Source organism: Danio aesculapii, chromosome 2 (assembly GCF_903798145.1).
Source record: "Danio aesculapii chromosome 2, fDanAes4.1, whole genome shotgun sequence".
Lineage (NCBI taxonomy): Eukaryota > Metazoa > Chordata > Actinopteri > Cypriniformes > Danionidae > Danio > Danio aesculapii.
The window spans coordinates 22,674,139-22,695,302 of NC_079436.1; the positions used below are offsets into that span (position 1 = coordinate 22,674,139).

Sequence of the window (21,164 nt, forward strand, 5' to 3'; positions counted from 1 at the left end):
ATTAAAATACTCTTAAGGATCACATATGGCAGTTTTAAAATACTCAATTCTCATTTGAATTCTTTATACTAACCTTTTAACGACTTTGGTTTTAGCCATTTGTCAGCAAAATGTTTTAATCATTTAAAATGAGATCAATTTTAGCATGATATTAAGGACAGGTTAGATTAAGTGTTGTTTCATTTTTAGATGATAAACGTGTTTGTTTTGCTAAATGGTGATGGAGCGTTATTTCACTCATATTTAAAGAGCTCAATTATGGGTTTTTGAAAACGACCTTCCATGCAGTGTGCAACAAAGCTCTAAGTGAATGAAAACATCCAGCTGAGGTTTAAATCTGAAAGTGTTTAAAACTATTGATTCTTTAATGAAATAGTCGACTCAGAGTCAAATAAATGAATCATGTTGGGTTCGTATGTTTTGCCTGAACACATCGACGTCAATATGGTACATCACCAAATATGAAGTGCCGGGTCCAGTAAAACGTGAACGTGCCTTTCCCTTCAGACACTAGCAGAGTGCGGAGGACTGACAGATGGAGATTCAGCTGTGGGGAATAAAGAGTTAAAGTTCATTTTCACAACAACATCACAGTATAGCCAAGCTAGTGCTGTGTTTGTTCCTGTCATTTTTCAGGTTTTTGATACAATAAGGTTAAATCATTTTGGGGATATTCACATATTACATCCAAAACCAAGTTGAAAACGTGACACGTGTTTCTTCCTTTACCTATTTAAATGCGTTTCTGAACTCGTGATCCTCTGCTGTTTGTTGCTATAGCCACCATCAGCTGTTTCTCACTCGTGCGGTGCGGTCAGTTTTCAAAATAGTTCAACTTTTGCCACAGTGTGAATTAATACTGAATGTGTCATTGTTATTACTTGGGTTTAGGTTTAAGAGTAGAGGAATAGGCTGGTGTTTAGCTGCATTGCTTTATTGCATTCCTGCATTGGGCTCTCACATACTCTGTGTGCTACTTCATAACCGTGTGAGGCATTTCTCTCCATCTTGCGCTGAAACCAGTCGACCAATCACAACAGACTGGGTCATAGGACCAATCATATGGGAGTCGCTGGGATAATTAGGTAAAAATTAATGCATATTATAAGACAATGAAAGTTTTTTTTTGACCTTGCATGCATGTCAGCCTGTTGTTGGAGACCCCCAAAACCAAAATATGACCTCTTATAATGCATAATAGGGGCTCTTTAAGTTTCAAAAAAGTTAATTGTAGACACTACTGCATTTAATATGATAATTCTATGTACATAAAACCACTTTTGCAAATGTAATTAGATGTAGACTCCAAAATGGGACGTCTCATTATTATGATTCCTATTAAAAACGCGATTGTTTTATATAATATAGTGCGTAACATGAGGGTGTTTTGTCAATGATCTAACAACCTGAAGACCCCTGATTTGTATCATTAACCCCCATGATAAACCAACTGAATTCAATTTAACAACACTTCAATAAAGGTTTAGTGCTTATTAAATATCATAGTCAGAAGTTGAGGGTGATTGTAGTTGTGCTTTATACAGCAGGACTCCTCCAGTACTCTGAGTAGAAGCATGTCTAAGGTGGACAGTTTTGGAGAGTCTGACCTGCGCTCACAGCTTCGAGCATGTCGCACTGAGATCGCGATGGCAATTCATGACCCTTTCCCACTGCTGTATGGACTGGCAGATCACAACATCATCTCCGAACAGATCTTGAGGGTGAACATTTACTGCACATACAAAAACACTATTTCAGGTCAACATGCAGAAAAACCCTGCTGAAAATAAAACAAACATATTTTTTTTATAGTTTTGTCATACAATTTATAATGATATTAATTAGTGGGAAAAAATGCATGCATGGTGATTAATTGCATCCAAACTAAAAGTTTTGTTTGACATACAGTATTATGTATATGTGATACACATGCATACATAGAAACAAAACTATACAATAATGAGAATTGGTACTTAAACTAAATTGTTACCATTTGGTTTTCAGCAGGGAAAAAATAATAATTATATGTTCAGTTTTAGTTTGTTGTATTTTGAGGAATTGGGAATTAAGAAAACAATAAACCAATACTATTATCAACTGACACATTAGGAGACTTTAGAGCGAAAGAAAAAGGACGGGATTCACAAAGCTGTCTACTGGCTGCTCACTTTGCTGCTGGACCAGGACACTACAATCCTTCAGGCCTTCTGGAGAAATCTCTGTAAAGAGTACAACAAGGAGTGTTACCCCAAACTGGAAACAGTGTTTATGAACCTCCCCAAAGGTACAGTACAAAGCTCTTGCAAATAAACAGTGTGGGGGTTGGGGGATGATCTGGGTTTAAGTGATGCTAATCTGATTTGTCAGGGTTAAAGCAGGCGGTCAGACACAATGGGAACCCCAAGCTTGAGCTGCAGGCCCGCAGTCAGTCCGGCAAGAAGAGAGGGGTTTCTGATAAACAGCTGACCCACCGGACACATCACCACCACAGCAAGAAATCCTTAACATCCAGCTCTGGTATACAGACTCCTGATAATACACCTTGATTGTTTTTACTCTTACTTGTGACAGAGTTTAAACTTAATTTTAACTTTTCATTAAATGCTACAGTGCCAATTATATTAGGTGTGATTCATGAGGTCAAAACTGATTTTGTTAAAATAGCTGTTTCTGGAGGGGGGCCTCTCTCTGATCCCCAGGGCTCTGTGATGGTTGTGGACTGATGGTCGATTGTTGTGGGAAATTCCAAGTTGAACCAAAACAAACGATTACAATTGACCTACTAAAACTAAGCAGTTTTGCGCTTATTCAGTAGCTGGATGGAAAAACCACATGGAAAAACTAGGTTGCTTCCTGAAGAGGTATTAGTAAGGCCAGCAGGGGGTGCTCAAACTGCAGTCTGTGTTAGTCCTAATGCCCCAGTATAGTGAAAGGGACTTTATAATGTCCATCTTTCAGATAAAACCTCTTTTTGTGGTTGTACAGTTGTAAAACCCCTGTATCCTGGCCAAATTTCCCCACAGGCTGTCAGTCACAGCCTCCTAATCATAATTGGCTTCATCACTTTACCAATAAGCTGGTGTGTGTGTGTAGTGTGTGGTCTGGTGCAGAATAGCTGCTGTACACCAACATCCAACACCCCAATGTCCCCCAACATCTGTAAAGTGCCTTAAGTACCCAGAAAAGTACTATATAAATGAAAGAATTTATTATTATTATTATTATTATTATTATTATTATTATTATTATTATTATTATTATTATATAGCTTATTGATTTTTTTTTTTTTGGGCTTGTTTGTTGTAATTAAACTTTTCAAGCAAAGTTCTTAAAAGTTACAGCAGCCCAAAAGAAAATTTTTATTAAGAGGTTCAGGGCTAGGAGCCCACCTAAAGCAAACACTTTTCTCCATGATGGTGACTTTAGTCTATGTGTTTGTGTCTATGTATAATCACATATGTTTTAAGATAACTGGGCCACATTTGCCATATCTTCTCTGGGCCACTTTAGGCTCAAATCTACATTAGCCTTAGCTTACTGTGCCGAATATTTTCCAAAAGTGGCCCTCAAATGATTTAAGATAACTGGCCCACATTTTCCATATCTTCTCTGGGCCACTATAGGCTAACGGCTGCATTAGCCAGAGTTTACTGTGCCGAATATTTGCCAAACTGGCTCACATATGCTTTAAAATAACTGGGCCACATTTGCCATATTTTCTCTGGGCCACAGTTGGCTCACAGCCGCAATAGCCAGAGCTTACTGTGCCAAATATTTGCCAAAAGTGGCCCACATATCTTAAGATAACTGGCCCACATTTGCACTTAAACGTGTGAGCCACTTTAGGTTTAGACCCAGATTACCCGTAAATGACTATGCCACATTTTTGCCAACTGTGGCCCACATTTGTCCTCCATCATTTGGGCCAAATTTATAATTTTCCACATGGGCCACAATAGGCTCACGTTCAGATTACGTTTTGCCGTAAGTGCCAGCTCTTTGCCTTAAATGGCTATATATGAATTTGAATCTTTGGCCCTCCTTTGCCATTGTACAGGTTGGCCACTTCAGGCTCACATTTATTTTGTCTGGGCCGAAGGAATACCACCAGTGCCGCATAACTGCCTAAAGTGGTCCACATTTGTATGCTATCTGGGTCGGATGGGTTTATGTTTTTTCAGCCTAATGATGGCTTGCTTCACTGATAGTGACAGCACTTTGGATCTCATCTTGAGAGTTGACAGCAACAGATTCCAAATGCAAATACCACAATTGAAATGAACTCTGGACCTTTTATCTGCTCATTGTAATTGGGATAATGAGGGAATAACACACACCTGGCCATGGAAGAGCTTAGAGGCCAATTGTCTAATTACTTTTGGACCCTTAACAAGTGGGAGGCACGTATGCAAACTATTGTAATTCCTACATCGTTCACCTGATTTGGATGTAAATACCCTCAAATTAAAGCTGACAGTCTGCAGTTAAAGCACATCTTGTTTGTTTCATTTCAGTTGTGTTGGTGTATAAAGCCAAAAATCGTAGAATTGTGTCGATGTACCAATATTTATGGACCTAACTGTACATAGGATTTTATTATATATGTACATACCCAGGGTGTGTGCATACAGAACAGCTGAAGACAAAATTGTTAGCCTTTAGTACAATTTTCATTATTTTTCATTTAATTATATCCCAAGTGCCATTTAACAAAGAAAGGAAAGAGTTTCTTTTGGAGAAAGTATTATTTATTTAAGTTTAGCTGTAGTAAACATTTTTTTAAACTATTTAAATATTACTGAGGTCAATATTATTAGGCCCTTTTACTGTTTTTATTTTTTGAATGGCTACAGAACAAAAATACTGTTGTCTTAAAACTTGCCTAATAAATCTTGCTTAACATTATTAACCTACCTACGTAAGCCTTTAAATTGCACTTTACACTGAATATCTTCCAAAAGACCTACATCCTTCACCTCCTCACTCTGGAAAGTAAACCATTCAAATTGCTTAGGGCAGTGTTTGAATCCTTCCAACATCCTTTTAATATGCAGCAAATTGAAAACAAACATACATCAGACTGAAGAAGCATGGTGAACGTACACTTCTGCTCAGAAAACAAGACTGTCACGATACCTCAATATCTTTTTTGCTCCAGGAAGCAAAGGCAAGCTAATGAAGAAGACAGATGGAGCAGCACATTCCCAGGTCTCAGTGGGAAATGGTAATCACACGACTTCTGTTTAACATGTGTCATTAAGATGACAATGTATTATAGCAGATGATCAAGACTGTACATGAATAAACACAGGGGTCCAGGCAGTGTCCACCTCAGTCCAGAGGGCTGTGACGGTATCTGCAGGTGATCTTCCTGACGGCTGTGGGAAAGTGGAGGAGATTCTCATCCAGCAAGTCATTGAGTCTGGTGAGATGAATACACTAATACACCACTGACACGCTGAGACAAACGCCTCTACAAAGCTAATGCTTTAGCGTGTGTGTGTGTGTGTGTTTTAAAATAATATAAGCTTGTGTAAACACTTTTGGCAGCACAGATGTCTCAGCAGCTCTATCTCTCTCTCTCCTGTAGGAGGAGCCAAAAAATGCATCAAGGTTGGAGGAGAATTCTACTCTTCTGGCAAACTGGATGAGACAGCTGGAGCACAGCAGACGCAGACTGCACACACCTCCAGTCACCAGCAGAGAGAGCCAAGCAGCAGAGGCATGACAGTAGGTGATCCAGACTAACTCGAAACATTTACATGCACTGATAGCTTAGTTTTTTTTTAAATAAACAAGCAGTTATCCCAGTTTACAAAGCAATATGCAATGCAAATGACCTTATTAATAACCTTGCTGAAAAGAAAGACTTTAGAAAGGTTTTACATTTACATTTAAACAACCGGTCAAAAGTTTGGGGTCAGTTTCAAATAAAATTATTACTCCAATCATTATTTCTTTTATTACTACTACCATTAATAATAATAATAATAATAATAATAATAATAATAATAATCATAATTAATATTAGAGCAATTTCTGAAGGATCATGTGACTCTGAAGACTGTAGTAATGAAGCTGAAACTTCACCTATAATATCACTGGAATAAATTATTAAATTAAATGATAAACAACTTTTGAACAGTTATTTTATAGTGCAATAACATTTCACAATTTTACCATTTGTACTGTATTTTTGTTTAAATAAATGCAGCCTTGGTGAGCAGGATTAGCTTATTGTGCTAGCTCACTGTGTAAAGCACATTTATTCATTCATTCATTTATTCATTTTGGCTTAGACCCTTTATTAATCTGGGGTCGCCACAACAGAATGAACCGCCAACTTATCCGGCATATGTTTTACGCAGCGGATGCCCTTCAAGCCGCAACCCATCTCTGGGAAATATCCATACACACTTATTCACACTCAAACACTACATACAATTTAGCTTACCCAATTCACCTACACCGCAGGTCTTTGGACTGTGGGGGAAACCGGAGCACCCGGAGGAAACCCACGCAAACGCAGGGAGAACATGCAAACTCCACACAGAAACGCCAACTGACCCAGCTGAGGCTCGAACCAGCGATCTTCTTGCTGTGAGGTGACAGCACTTCCTACTGCGCCACTGCGTCGCCAAGCACATTCATAAACGCACAATTTTTGTTTTATTTATTTATTTTTAAAGGTTATAATGAATATTAATGTAAACTGCACTGTAAAAAGCGATTAGTTACTTTACTTTAAGAAATTGAGTAAACCCGTTAAATTAAAAAGCAACAAGTTGATTTTACTTAAAGTCAGTAAACCTATGACTTTTTAGAATTTTAAAATGATGTACAATACATACAGTTGAAGTCGGAAATATTTGCCCCCCTTTGAATTTTTTTTTCTTTTTTAAATATTTCCCAAATTATGTTTAACAGCAAGGAAATTTTCACAGTATGTTTGATAATATTTTTTCTTCTGGAGAAAGTCTTATTTGTTTTATTTTGGCTAGAATAAAAGCAGCTTTTATTTTTTTTAAAAAACATTTTAAGGTCAATGTTTTTTCGATAGTCTACAGAACAAACCATTGTTATACTAAAACTTGCCTAATTACCCTAACCTGCCTAGTTAACCTAATTAACCTACTGTAGTTAAGCCTTTTAATGTGACTTTAAGCTGTATAGAAGTGTCTTGAAAAATATCCAGTCAAATATTATGTACTGTCATCATGGCAAAGATAAAATAAACCAGTTATTAGAAATGAGTTATTAAAACTATTATGTTTAGAAATGTGAAAAAATATTCTCTCTGTTAAACAGAAATTGGGGAAAAATAAACAGGGGGGCGAATAATTCAGGGGGGCCAACAATTCTGACTTCAACTGTAAATCAACTTAGTCACCTATCCAAAGTTACAACGGGTTTACTCATTTTTTAAAGTAAAGTCAACTTGTCACTTTTAAGGCAATGGGCTTACTCACTTTAAAATAAAGTAAACAATCACTTTTTACATTGTAGTTTGTATAATTAATAATTATAAGGTAACGGGTTCACTCTCTTTTTTAAGTAAAGTCAACTAATCGCTTTTAAGTCCAACCAATGTAATGTAAGTCCAACAAATCCTATGCAATAGGACTCAAAATTTATTAGAAACCATTCAGATATTCTGGTTTTAATGGTTCAAATTTGATGGTTCATTTATGGCCAACTTAAGTGAAATTATTACATAGACCTACAGTAGTTGTTTCATTGTTAACCTGAAGAAAATTATGAAAAAAAAAATGAGATGAAAAAATGACATTTGTTGTCTGTTCAGACTACTTATTTAAAATTGGCTGAAACAACACAATTCTTGAGTTTTTTTTTGTTTTGTTTTTTTTTTTGGGGGGGGGGGGGGGGGGGATTTATGTTCACTCTACTTAAATTTGTAAACGCTTATAAGTTAACTTAATTCCTTTATGTTGTCCCAACTCAAATCGACTGTGTGGAGCCAAGCATTTTTTACAGTGAACTGTTGATGTGTTCAGGTAGAGCACAATGATGATGAGTGTGCGATGTGTAAAGACGGTGGCGAGCTCATCTGCTGTGACGGGTGTCCTCGTGCCTTTCATCTCACCTGTCTGGTGCCTCCCCTCACTTCCATACCCAGGTACAGCGTATTCATGTGGGACCACTAGAACCTACAGTAGAACTGTGCTCTATTTCATATATGAGACCTACTGCATTACTGTCTTTAACTCCGGGAAACTGTCAGACTCGGAAACCACATGGTAGAGTAGAAGTATAAGAATATGCGCAAGTGGTCAATGATCACACTGTCAAGAAACACTATTGTCCAAATGTCCATATTTTGTGTGTGAATGTGTGTTTACAAATAATTAGCCTTTGAATGATATTCTGAAATATTAGTATATTGTTTCACGGATATACTAAGGAGTCTCATGAAATAGGGCTGAACAATATATCGTTTGAGCATCAATATCGCAATGTGTGTATCCGCAATAGTCACACAGTTAAAGAGAAAAAGATATTATTGAATATTATTATTTTTTAAATATTTATACAATAATGGTCATGTTATTTTACATTTGATTGTTCAATTTCTGTACTTTAATATTGTTTGACTCCCCAGAAAACCAAAAAGCACTGTTTATTTATTAATTGATTTATTTTTGCTTGTTATTTATTATAATTTTTGCACTGCATAGAAAAAGACTTGGATCATCTCAGTCGATCTAAATTAATGAAATCTTTTCAAATGGAGATATTCAAATCATCCGATGACATTATATTCATATTGCAGTATATATTGCAGCAAAACAAAATATCGCAATGTCAGATTATTCCAATATCGTGCAGCCCTAGCATGAAATAATACAGAATTTCTGCATAGTATGTCTGTTTATATGACAACATACATGATATTTTACATCATGAGTTTTCATTTTAAATGGTAAATTTAAAAAAATATTAGTGTCCAAATACTAAAATGGGTTATTTACAGCTTTTAATGATTTTTTTTACATTTTTTACACTATATACAGTATGAGTTGTCCTCAACCAGGGAGCCAGAAACCACCAGGGGGCCTTAGCAAACTTCCAAAACTAATTAAAGAATAATTAAATGATTATTCATTCATTCATTCATTTTCTTTTTGGCTTAGTCTCTTTATTAATCCAGGGTCGCCACAGCGGAATGAACCGCCAACTTATCCAGCAAATGTTTTACGCAGAAAATGTAAACTCCACACAGAAACGCCTACTGACTTAGCCGAGGCTCAAACCAGCGACCTTCTTGCTGTGAGGCGACAGCACTACCTACTGCGCCATTGCGTCACCCATTAATTATTAGAATATAACGATGCATTTTCCTTCAACTTAGTCCCTTATTTATCAGGGGTTTCCAGAGCGGAATGAACTGCTAACTATTCCGGCATATTTTTTACACAGTGGATGTCCTACCAGCCACATAAAAATAAACATGTATTATAAAATCAATACAGTTGTATCAAAATAAATGAAATGCAACAATTTAGTATTAAGAAATTATATTTGTTCCCAGTGACGGGTTGCAGCTGGAAAGGCATCCGCTGTGTAAAACATATGCTGGATAAGTTGGTGGTTCATTCCACTGTGGCAACCCCAGATTAAAAAAGGGACTAAGCCACAAAGAAAATGAATGTATGAAATGCTATTTGACTTATTATTATTATTATTATTATTATTATTATTATTATTATTATTATTATTATTATTATTATTATTATTATTATTATTATTATTATTTCTGGGTTTTTTTTCCTGTTTCTGTTTGTTAAAATGTTTAAAAAACCACCTTGAACAAGGTCCATGATCAAATCAAAAAGCCCTGCTGACATATTTGCTGAAACATTTTCTGCATGTATATATTTTTTTATTTCAGGGGTACATGGCGCTGTCAGCTTTGCCAACGCAACAGAGTGAAAGACAGGACATACACACAGATGCAGGTAAGAATGACAAAATAAATCTGTTGGAAAGTTTGTATGTTTTTGTGTGGTATGGCATACGGATCTCAAAGCATAGCCATGATTAATGTCAGCATAATCAAAGCTAAATATAATAATAATAATGTATGTATGCCCTTTTTGTACTTTTATTTTGGTCAAGCAGTAACTATGAAGAAAAACTGATAACATATAATGACTGATTGTTAAAGTACCTCTGCTTTTCTTACAGCCTCCAGCAACAGAGACAAGCTCTGGCTCTGCTGTGGATTTCTCCTTCTTCTCCTCTCTGTCCTCTACTTCACTCTCCACAGTCTCAGCAGGCAGCAGCGCTCAAACCATGGGCCTCCAGGTAACATGACCATCTGAATCACAGTGTCAAAAATATCCGCCAAAGGTTACATATTTTGTGATTCACAGGATTTTTTCTTGTATTTTTACGGTTATGAATTGCAGGACTTGATCTCTGCTCTGTCAACTTTAAATGCTGAAAATTCCACTGTGCATTTTAACAGTGACTTTTATTGACATTTTATTAGTTTGAAACTATTTTTTGTTTAAGAAATAAAATATAGAGAATTAAGTCTGTAAAATAACAGAAACAAGTACAGTAAGTTTATTTACCAGGTGTTTGTACTGTAATTTACAACACCGACCTGGACAATATATCACTTTATACTAATAAAAATATTAATAAAGTCAACATCAAAAGTTGTTATAGGAAATATCAAAGTCCCATAATGCAAAACATTAATCACAAAATACAGAAAACTATTTATTTATGCATATTTTTGCACTGCATTTGATCACCCTACAGTAACTATTATTATTATGCTATATGATTCATGGATATCCCAAAACTATGGAAAATATATGATCAAATCCCAGCTGTCGACTATTTTTATATACACTTTTCAACATATCAATTAGCTTGTCATGTTTTAATCAAATTTGAAATGAAACAAACCAGCATTTGTTGAGTGTGTTACATTTGAATAAAGTTGTGCTCACATTTAGCATTGCTCTTTTAGGAATTTGTGCATGAAGGAATCAGGAATTTTGCTTGAGGGTGAAATTATTCCTCATTCAGATTTTACTCATGTTTAAGCTGGTCATCTTCCAATTCAAGTCACTTACTGAATAATTTTTTTCTGTATTTTATTTGAATAGCTAGTATTCTTAACATCATAATAATGTTACTACATTTACTGTTTTCTTGGAGGACAAAAAATTGTCTACATTTTACACACCCTCAAAATAACTGAATCTAATCCAATCATGAAATCCAATAATTTTACATTAAAAAAAGAGTCAGAATAGGGTCAAACTTGCTACTCTATATACTAAATTACTGTAGAAATGTATTAGTGTGTGTATTTTAGTGGATGCTAATATATTCATTGCTATATTTATCCTTCTATTTTTCTTTATAATATTGCTTGAGGTATTGTTTTTTTGTGCCCTGAGGAAGGCCTTTAAGCCGAAACGTGTTGGTATTTATTTTATTTTAATAAGATGTTCTCCTTTATTACAATAGATTACATTATTTGCATTTTGTCCACGCACCTTGTATGGTGATTAAGTGTTTCAGATATTTCCTTACCAGTAGTATTGCTTGAGGAAAAGCTCATCTGTATTGTTTTAGCTACAAAACGTCATTAAAGGTAAAAGTATTAAAATTAAAAGTAAAAATGTAAAAATTACCCACTCAGAATACCCTCAGCTGGTTCAAAACCTTTATGAGTGCCTGAATTCTGCTGAAAACTAAAGATGCTATTTTGAATAAAGCTGAAAGCTGTGTTAGTCTTCAGATGGTGAAAGAGTTGGGATCAGGATGGCGTGTGGCATCTGCTATCTCACCCGAGGAGAGCTGATCACCTGCCCTCAGTGCCTGCAGACTTATCACGCCCTCTGCAACTTCCCAAAGTACTGATCGTACTGTACTGCCATTAAGAATACAATAATTGTAAGTTGTATCATGCTATAAAGCTCACACACTCTCTCTATCTTCTCCCATTTCTGTCAATTAAGTGGAAGGACAAGATGTAGGAATTGCTCCAGATCTTGGGGCCCTGAAAATGACAATTCATCAACATGTAGGAGTCTTCAGGTATTCCATACACACTTAAACAACACCTTTTGCCCTCCTGACCTAAGAAATGTTAATGGTCTTTTATATTTTCAGTTGAGTCAACATATGAGTGATCAGGGCTTAACGCCATCAGAGCAGCTGCTCAACAGAGACGAGATGGACTCAATGATGGGGGAGGTGAGCAGAAGTTTCTTAACACTTTACCAATAAATTCATAAATGCAAACAGTGGAAACACTTGGGGTGCGTTTCCCAAAACTATCATTAGACAACTAAGATCGCAAGTTCCGTCGTAAAAAACGATGTTCAGTGATTTGGTGTTTCCCAAATGCATCGTTCCAATGAACATTCGCAAAGACTGCCGAAATCTTGCACAGTTGCAACTATACCTCTAAAGCTGTAGTTAAAAGAGTTATTTCCCGTATGGACAATTCCTTTTGAACCTTTCAACATCCACTTTGAATGATTTAAAAACACTTGTTGTCTCTCTTTCACATGTGATTTGCTTTAAAAGTATAGTTCTTCAGATTGACGATGGGGGTATATGCACACAAACATTTAATTTTCATTCAGCCAGCCCAAGAGCTTCCGGTGAGCTGTCGCACCATTACAAAATTGCCACATTTAAGATCTGAATTCTTTACAAATCTGTGATCTTTACTTCACTGATTGATATACGGTATAAAGTGGGTCTCAGACCGAAGAAGAATCCCTGTCTTAAATTCCAATTTTCCCCGCCAAATCTTATGGCAATATATGGAAATTTATTTTACTCCAGTATTTTCAATGGGGTTTGTGCACTAGCCTGCTGCTACTGACTAGCGTTTACATGATCTTTCATCTCGTTTAACACTTGAAAAAACTAAAAGAATGGTTAAGTCTATTTAACTAATTATAATTAAATTAAATTACAACATCAATGCTGTAAAAGTAACTTTATGAAATTGAAAATTCATAAATAATTCACATAATTCATTTATCGTTGGATGAAAAACACTATCTGTGCATATTGAACTCCCGTCATTTTGGGGAAATCATTATCGTTTTGAACACAGCCATGGCTTGATATGATCTTGTCTTTGTCTCTTTATTTGAAGCTGTCTCTTTCAAATGTAATGTGATTTGCTTTCAAAGTTATTTTTTACAGATTTGTTTTAATTTGTCTTCTTTAATTAAACTCCTTTCGTAGTGCACTTTGAAGTCATTTATGCCATTTTGAACACAGCCGTGGTTAATGACAAAAGCTACTGTATAGGTGTCTTGATACGATTTGCAAGCTGAAATCTCCCTTACCTCTCCCAAACTGATGAAAACAAACATACAGTTGAAGTTATTATTATTAGCCACCCCCCCCCCCACCCTGAATTATTAGCCCCCCTGTTTATTTTTTTCCCCAATTTCTGTTTAATGGAGAGAAGATTTTTCAACACATTTCTAAACATAATAGTTTTAATAACTCATTTCTAATAACTGATTTATTTTATCTTTGCCATGATGACAGTAAATAATATTTTATTAAATATTTTTCAAGACACTTCTATACAGCTTAAAGTGACATTTAAAGGCTGAACTAGGTTAATTAGGTTAACCAGGCAGGTTCGGGTAAATAGCCAAGTTATTGTATAATGATGGTTTGTTCTGTAGACTATCGGGAAAAAAATGCTTAAAGGGGCTTATACTTTTGACCTTAAAATGGTTTTTAAAAAATTTTAAATTGCTTTTATTCTATCAGAAATAAAACAAATAAGACTTCCTTCTACATTATCAGATATACTGTGACAATTTCCTTGCTCTGTTAAACATCATTTGGGAAATATTTAAAAAAGAAAAAAAAAATTCAAAGGGGGGCAAATAATTCTGACTTCAACTGTATATAGTATGTAAATGGTTTTAATTTATATTATTTTTAAAAATGTATCTGTACTGTAGGCTATAAGGCATATATGACATTTCTGCAGTGGTTTGAGTTTGTCAAAATTGTAAAAGTAGACCTTTAAAAAATAAAATAATAATTAAGGATTTGCTCTATAAAGTTACTCCACACCATTTATACCGTCATTATGGTCGTTTTACTGTACATTTTAACTAATATGATTCAAATTATATAGATCTGCAAAAGAGCATCAATGGTTTTGGGAAACACTTGTCATAACATACCAAATGTTGTCATTTCCCAAACGATGTATTGTTCTATGGTAGTTATGTATTTGTTTGGGAAACGCACTCCTGGATGACTTAGCTGACAGTTTATTTGTGTTGATGAATGCAGAGCTCTATAGATGGGATCCTGCAGTGGGCTTTCCACAATATTTCACGTCCTCTTTCTGAGACCCAAGGCTATTTCCAGTGAACTTCACAGATTCATCCCGGCTGTGCTTCAGATGTCAGTATCAGGTTTATTCTTGGTTTTAGATGGACTGTCTTGAAGAATAGAAAACATTATAAAATTAGAAATAATTTGAAGAAAATGAATGTACTGGTTTATCCATTTCTTTATTCAGAGTTACAATTGTTTTATGTTTGTACAGTCTAGATCTCAAAAGGTTGTTGCTACTATGTGTGTGCTAGTTATTTTTTGGACTCAAACTAATTTTCAAGCTAAAATTAAACAAATATGTTCAGTTTTATGATTCCTTTTGTGTCCAACATTATAATGTGAGACAAAATTGAATTTGAATTTAAGTGTATGTGGGTAAACAACCATTAAAACAACAATACAGCTTTGTCCCTAGAATGTGTTCTGTTTATTTTTATCTAAGCCAAAAAATATTTAATACCATACATGTTTACCTTGATTTACTGAAGACTGCCATCTAATGTCATTCAGTGTTGGATTATATGCAAAAAAGTCTGACATTTTTAGAACAAAAAAGGTGAATACATATTAAAAGAGTCTATTAAATGCACCTGCATCGATAAAGTGTCTTTAAAGACAAATTGATTAGCACTCTTGTGAAATTTTAATTATTTTCCACATATTTCCCAAGTGATGTTTCACAGAGCAAGAACATTTTCCTATTATGATTTTTTTTCTGGAAAATGCTTGCTTATTATTTATTATGGAAAAGACAAATAAAAAGAGTTATTCGAAATAAGTTATTAAAAGTATTATGTTAATAAATGTGTTCCTCTCTTTAAACAGCACTTGGGAAAATGATAATTTCTCAGTATTTTATTCTGCCATAGAAAGTTCATTAGTGCCTGTATACTTTTTCATAAGCAATGGTTTGGGGTGATCTGTTATTTTTGTACATGAAGAATATTATATGTCTCTATTTTGTTTTATAAGCCATAAACCAAACCAATCAGCTATAACATAAATCACAAAAGTACATACTTTGATTTAAAGGAAAAGAGTCTCATCTGAGTGGATGGAGCTACAGATTTATTTTGCTGCTCTTTGTTCACTCGGATTGGTGGGATTTTTTTTAACAGCTTTAAATATTGTAGTATTTCTGCGCAAATTATGCTATTAAACAAAGTTGTTTGTAATTCATGCAAAAAAGGTTCAACAAAAGCATATAAAACATATTAACAACCTCTGACCTCACAGGTTATCAGTTCTTGTTAAAATTCAACAGTGAAAACTGTAGAGGCCATATTGAATATACACAAATACAGAGGAGAGGTGAGGTTCATATATAAATATGTGATATAAAAAAAATATATGCAAATTACTTATATGACATAAAAGTTCATATTTGGATTTCACATATTTAATATATATGACATATATGCAACATATACTTCAAAATATTACCTTTACACATATATTTTTTCATGTAGTATGTTCTTTGGCAGCACAGTGGTGAAGTGAGTAGTGCTGTCGCCTCACAGCAAGAATGTTGCTGGTTCGAGTCCCGGCTGGGTCAATTGGCGTTTCTGTGTGGAGTTTGCATGTTCTCCCTTTGTTTGCATGGGTTTCCTCCAGGTGCTCCAGTTTCCCCCACAGTCCAAAGACATTTGCTATAGGTGAATTGAGTTAGCTAAATTGTTCGTAGTGTATGTACTGGTCCTTGAGGTTGAGCGTTCACCTCGTAAAAATTAGACGTTACGAAACATCAACATGGTGTGGCTAAATATCAACTTCGATATAAACAGCCCTGGGAGAAAGTAAGTATAGAACAGTATGTTCATAGACAGCCATATATTAACACATGTATAAAATCATAAATAATATATTTGCGCATTTATGTATATATTTGTAAATCTAATTCCAATGTGTGTGTGTGTGTGTGTGTAATATAAACATTTTTGCTATATTTTATCATATATGACATTTAACCAAATGTATGTTACATATGTAATTTGCATGTATTTCCATTTATCATATTTCTGAATGAGGTTATAATCCTAAAATCGTGACAATGGCTTGTTCAGTATAAAGTTCCTATTTTTAAAACACACAACCTTCAAGTGTGTTTAATGTAGTTTCTGCCTTCTGTCTTTTGTTTTTAAAAGTGGAACAATTGGCGTCAGCAGTGCAATTCTTTGAACAAACATTGCACTTCTGTCCCTGATGTTTTCATTCCTGTCATTAAAAACCCTGACTGACATCTATAGTGGGGTCCTTGGCCTAAAAAACTGAGAATTCCTCTGTTTTAGATAATATTGGAAACCGGATGTTGTGTGGAACCCAGCATTTCTTTACAGTGTAAGATTTTTTTACCCACACCATTGGCAGATTATTTCTATTGTTTTAGAAAAGCTCACTTAATTTGGATGTATTATTTCTCAAAAGAAGACAATATTTGTTTCTTGCAGTATTTGAAAGTTTACAGTATAAATTCTGTGAATTAAACTGCACAATGAAACTAAAGAAATAATACTAAATTAAAACGTTCACAGAGACATTTTTGAATATTTTACAATACGCCCAATCACTGGGACCTTTTCAAAAGGTCCATTTTTGTAGCTTCACATTAGCTTTAAGGTGCTATGAAGTACAGATGTGTACTTTTTACGTAATAACATGCACCTTCAAGGACCTGTTTGGAACAAGAAAGTAGCTTTTAAAAAGGCAATGCACTAGAGACAGATTTATTTCTGAGAGTGTATTGTAGAATGCAAGTCTAGACAAACAACTTAGAAAGCGCTATTTGAACCAAAACAATTTTTGGATGTATTATTTATGAAAACAAAGCAATGTTTGTTACTTGTCAAGAAAATGTATCTTAATTTAATCATTTATTTATATTTAGACTAGAAACAAACAAACAAAAAAAATATTTTTGTCAGTGCAAACATTGATGAAGTGATTTCTGTTTTACCTAGTAAACATGGAGATCATGTTTTTATTAAACATGCATTAATTCAACACTCTTCTTTATATACAGTTGAAGTCAGGATTATTAACCCGTTTAATTTTTCCCCTCAATTTCTGTTCAACAAAGATCAGATTTTTTCAACACATTTCTAAACATAATAGTTTTAATAACTCATATTTAATAACTGATTTATTTTATTTTTGCCATGATGATAGTAAATAATGTTTTACTAGATTTTTTTCAAGACACTTCTATACAGCTTAAAGTGACATTTAAAGGCCTAACTAGGTTAACTTGGCAGGTTAGGGTAATTAGGTAAGTTATTGTATAACGATGGTTTGTTCTGTAGACAGTAGAAAGAATATATAGCTTAAAGGGGCTAATAATTTTGACCTTAAAATGTTTTTTTAATAAACTTAAAAACTGCTTTTATTCTAGCCAAAATAAAACAAATAAGACTTTCTCTAGAAGAAAAAATATGATCAGACATACTGTGAAAATTTCCTTGCTCTGTTAAACATCATTTGGGAAATATTTAAAAAAGAAGAAAAATTCAAAGGGGGGCTAATAATTCTGACTTCAACTGTATGTGTGGGACCCAGGTATTGCTAACACTATGGGGACCAAGTATTTTCACAAGTATACCAATATTAACTTGTGAGATTTTGTTTAGTCCCTATCAAGAAAACATCTTATAAATAATGCACATAAAAAATATACCATTTATAAATGTGAAGACCCATAAAACATGGAAACCAGTGTGTGTGTGCATGTGTGTGTATATAAATGGCCCCCCTGAGCGGGCCTTCTGCACTCTTTTGACATATCCTGTGGAATGCATGGTCCAGAGCCAGCAGCACTGTCAGTTTTCCTTTTTGGCCTCCTCGGGAGACAAAAGAGAGTGGGAAAGAGAGAGAGAGAGAGAGAGAGAGAGAGAGAGAAAGGAAGAGCGAGAGAGCACTTGGAATGTTAATGAGAAGCATGTGGGACTCCTGGAAATGTGCAGTTGTTAATGTCAAAGCATAATGTATGTCAGCACAAAACAAACCTTCTCGTTTGCTTTCTTAAGTATTGGTATGAAAACAACGAAGTGATCCGTGTAGTGGGAATTTATGCAAAGTCTCTTTATGGAGGTTTTCTTGCACCTCCACCTTTAAAGTGTGTGTGGGTGCAGATGGTGTTGTGACAGGCCGAGGGCCAGACGCTGCTGCTGGAATGTTGCAGGGTTGCTATGGATGCCTGTTCTTTAAGGCCCAACAAATAAGGAGCGGGGAATGTATTACGGCGGACCCTAAATCTCAGCAGAGCGTGAAGGAAAATGTTTTTATATGAGAAGACATTTGGCAGTACAGACAGCATGCATCAAGGAGACAGACTGCAGGATACACCGAAGGCTGGTTCTGGTTTATCTCCTGCAGTGCCAAGATGCTTCAGCTTTATGATGTGTGAGTCTAGGTGTTCAGGAGGGATTTTAGATCTCAGAGACATTCTATATCTGTCATGCTGTATCCTTGATTTGTAAAGTCTGAATCTGGTGCCAAATGGAGATTTAAAAGAATGTTCACATTCAGTTTGCAACTGAACCTGGACTGTGATCTTTCTTAGCTGCTGGCCAAATGACAAGTACAGAGAGTGTTTAAACTGAAAATAATACCAGGTATTTTCTTTTATGAAGAGTCGATTTGAGAATAGGTCATATCTGATCTGAAATAGAAAATAGGGTAACAATTTACAACTAGAAAAGTAAAGTTCATAGACAAACTATATGGTGGCTTGAGAAAGCCTCGTCTGAAAGTTTGAAGTAGCTTTAAAGTTTAAATAATTGAAGTAGGGCAGCAGGGTGGTGCAGTGGGTAGCACAATCGCCTCACAGCAAGAAGGTCGCTGATTCGAGTCTCAGCGGGGTCAGTTGGCATTTCTGTGTGGAGTTTGTATGTTCTCCCCGTGTTCGTGTGGGTATCCTCCGGGTGCTCCTGTTTCCCCCACAAGTCCAAAACATGTGGTACAGGTGAATTGGGCTAAGGGCTAAGCTAAGTTGTCCGTAGTGTATGTGTGTGAATGAGTGTGTATGGTTGTTTCCCAGTGCTAGGTTGCGGCTTAAAGGGCATCCGCTGCGTAATAACATATGCTGGATGAGTTGGCGGTTCATTCTGCTGTGGCGACCCCTGATTAATAAAGAGACTAAGCTGAACAGAAAATGAATGATTGAAGTAGTTAAGAAGTTTAAAACAGTCGGCATAGATAGATAACATTATATAGGTTAGCATGTTTCTAGTATGGATTGGCATGTTTCTTGATAGGCGGTTGAAAGGGGGTTCTGATGGGTTGCTAAGGTGTTGCTAAATGGTTACTAGAGTGTTCTGAGTGGTTGCTAAGGTGTTGCTAGGGTGTCCTGAGTGGTTGCTAAGGTGTTGCTAGGCGGTTGCTAGGGTATTTTGAGTGGTTGCTAAGGCGTTGCTAGGTGGTTGCTAAGTGTTTTGAGAAGTTGCTAGACGGTTGCTAAGGCATTGTTAGGCGATTGCTAATGTGTTCTAAATGGTGGTTGCTAAGGTGTTCTAGATGGTTGCTAAAATGTTCTGAGTGGTTGCTAAGGTGTTGCTAGATGGTTGCTAAGGTGTTGCTAGGCGGTTGCTTGGGTGTTCTGAGTGGTTGGTAAGGCGTTGCTAGGTGGTTGCTAAGGTGTTGCTAGGTGGTTGCTAATGTGTTGCTAGGTGGTTGCTAGGTTGTTCTGAGTGGTTGCTAAGGTGTTGCTAGGCGGTTGCTAGGGTATTCTGAGTAGTTGCTAGGTGGTTGCTAAGGTGTTGCTAGGTGGTTGCTAGGGTGTTCTGAGTGGTTGCTAAGGTGTTGCTAGGTGGTTGCTAGGGTATTCTGAGTAGTTGCTAGGTGGTTGCTAAGGCGTTGCTAGGTGGTTGCTAAGTGTTTTGAGTAGTTGCTAACATAAATTAGCATGAGTATAATAAAAATTACACATTTTTCTATTGTTATTCAGTGTAAACGCACTAGACAAACGTGCATAAGAAGTAGTTAAGAAAGTTTTAATGATGATGTGCCCCTCAAAGTAACATATCATGAGTTCACGATGGTTAAATTAAGCATAAACTAGATGTGACGCCTGCAGTAAAAACGTTCACTATGTATATGTTAACAGTGCATCCAAAAAGACGAACCACAGAGTTAAGGGATCAGAAAAATATTAATCTCTAAACCTGTGTAATATGCTAAATGAAGGAAATATACATGTGAATTGAATTAAATTTCATTTCATTTTGAATTTTTGAATTTAACTGCACAATGAAACAAAAGAAATAATAATAATCAAGGTTGGCTCGATATAGAACAAAATCATTTCTTTTATTTAATCTTACATTTTTGCATTTAAGTGGAAAAAGCTTTAAGCATGCAACATCTTTACCTTACAGATGTAAAGATGTAAAATTGGCACTTATGTGACTTTGGTAAGTCAAGTAAAATGGTTTGAAAAAGTTCACAGAGACATTTTTGAGTATTTTTACAGTATAACTAAGTTATCTGTCACTGGGGCTGTACCTTATCAAAATGTACGTTTTTGTACTTTACAGCTGTACATTCATATCTTTAAGGTTCACTTTTGTACCTTTAAGGTGCTATAAGGTACAATTTTGTAATGTGTTTAAGTATTAATATGCAAGGACCTGTTAGGAATAAAAAAGTACCTTTTGAAAAGCACCAGTGACAAATTTTGCATCTTTATTTCTGAGAGTGTACTGTAAAATGTAAGCAAACAACTTAGAAAGGGGTTTGCTATTTGAACAAATTTTTTTCATGGCAAGGTTGACATTTGCATGGATTTGCTC

The 21,164-nt window shown here is 35.4% G+C and overlaps 1 protein-coding gene across 1 annotated transcript; it reads left to right on the forward strand.

The window, feature by feature from the left end:
* Nucleotides 1-1,574: 1,574 nt before the first annotated feature.
* On the forward strand, nt 1,575-14,604 carry aire (autoimmune regulator). The gene is made up of 13 exons (XM_056466443.1): nt 1,575-1,721; nt 2,110-2,284; nt 2,368-2,517; nt 5,159-5,224; nt 5,312-5,425; nt 5,591-5,730; nt 8,016-8,137; nt 9,911-9,977; nt 10,207-10,326; nt 11,779-11,900; nt 12,006-12,084; nt 12,160-12,243; nt 14,335-14,604. Exons 1-13 carry the CDS (start codon nt 1,575-1,577, stop codon nt 14,413-14,415), a joined length of 1,467 nt encoding a protein of 488 aa, XP_056322418.1. The 3' UTR covers nt 14,416-14,604.
* Nucleotides 14,605-21,164: the final 6,560 nt, after the last annotated feature.

Coding starts and splice junctions, on each gene's coding strand:
- aire (XM_056466443.1), top strand. CDS start 1,575: ATGTCTAAGGTGGACAGTTTTGGAGAGTCTGACCTGCGCTCACAGCTT. Junction 5,225..5,311: donor CCAGGTCTCAGTGGGAAATG/GTAATCACACGA, acceptor GAATAAACACAG/GGGTCCAGGCAGTGTCCACC. Junction 11,901..12,005: donor GCCCTCTGCAACTTCCCAAA/GTACTGATCGTA, acceptor CTGTCAATTAAG/TGGAAGGACAAGATGTAGGA.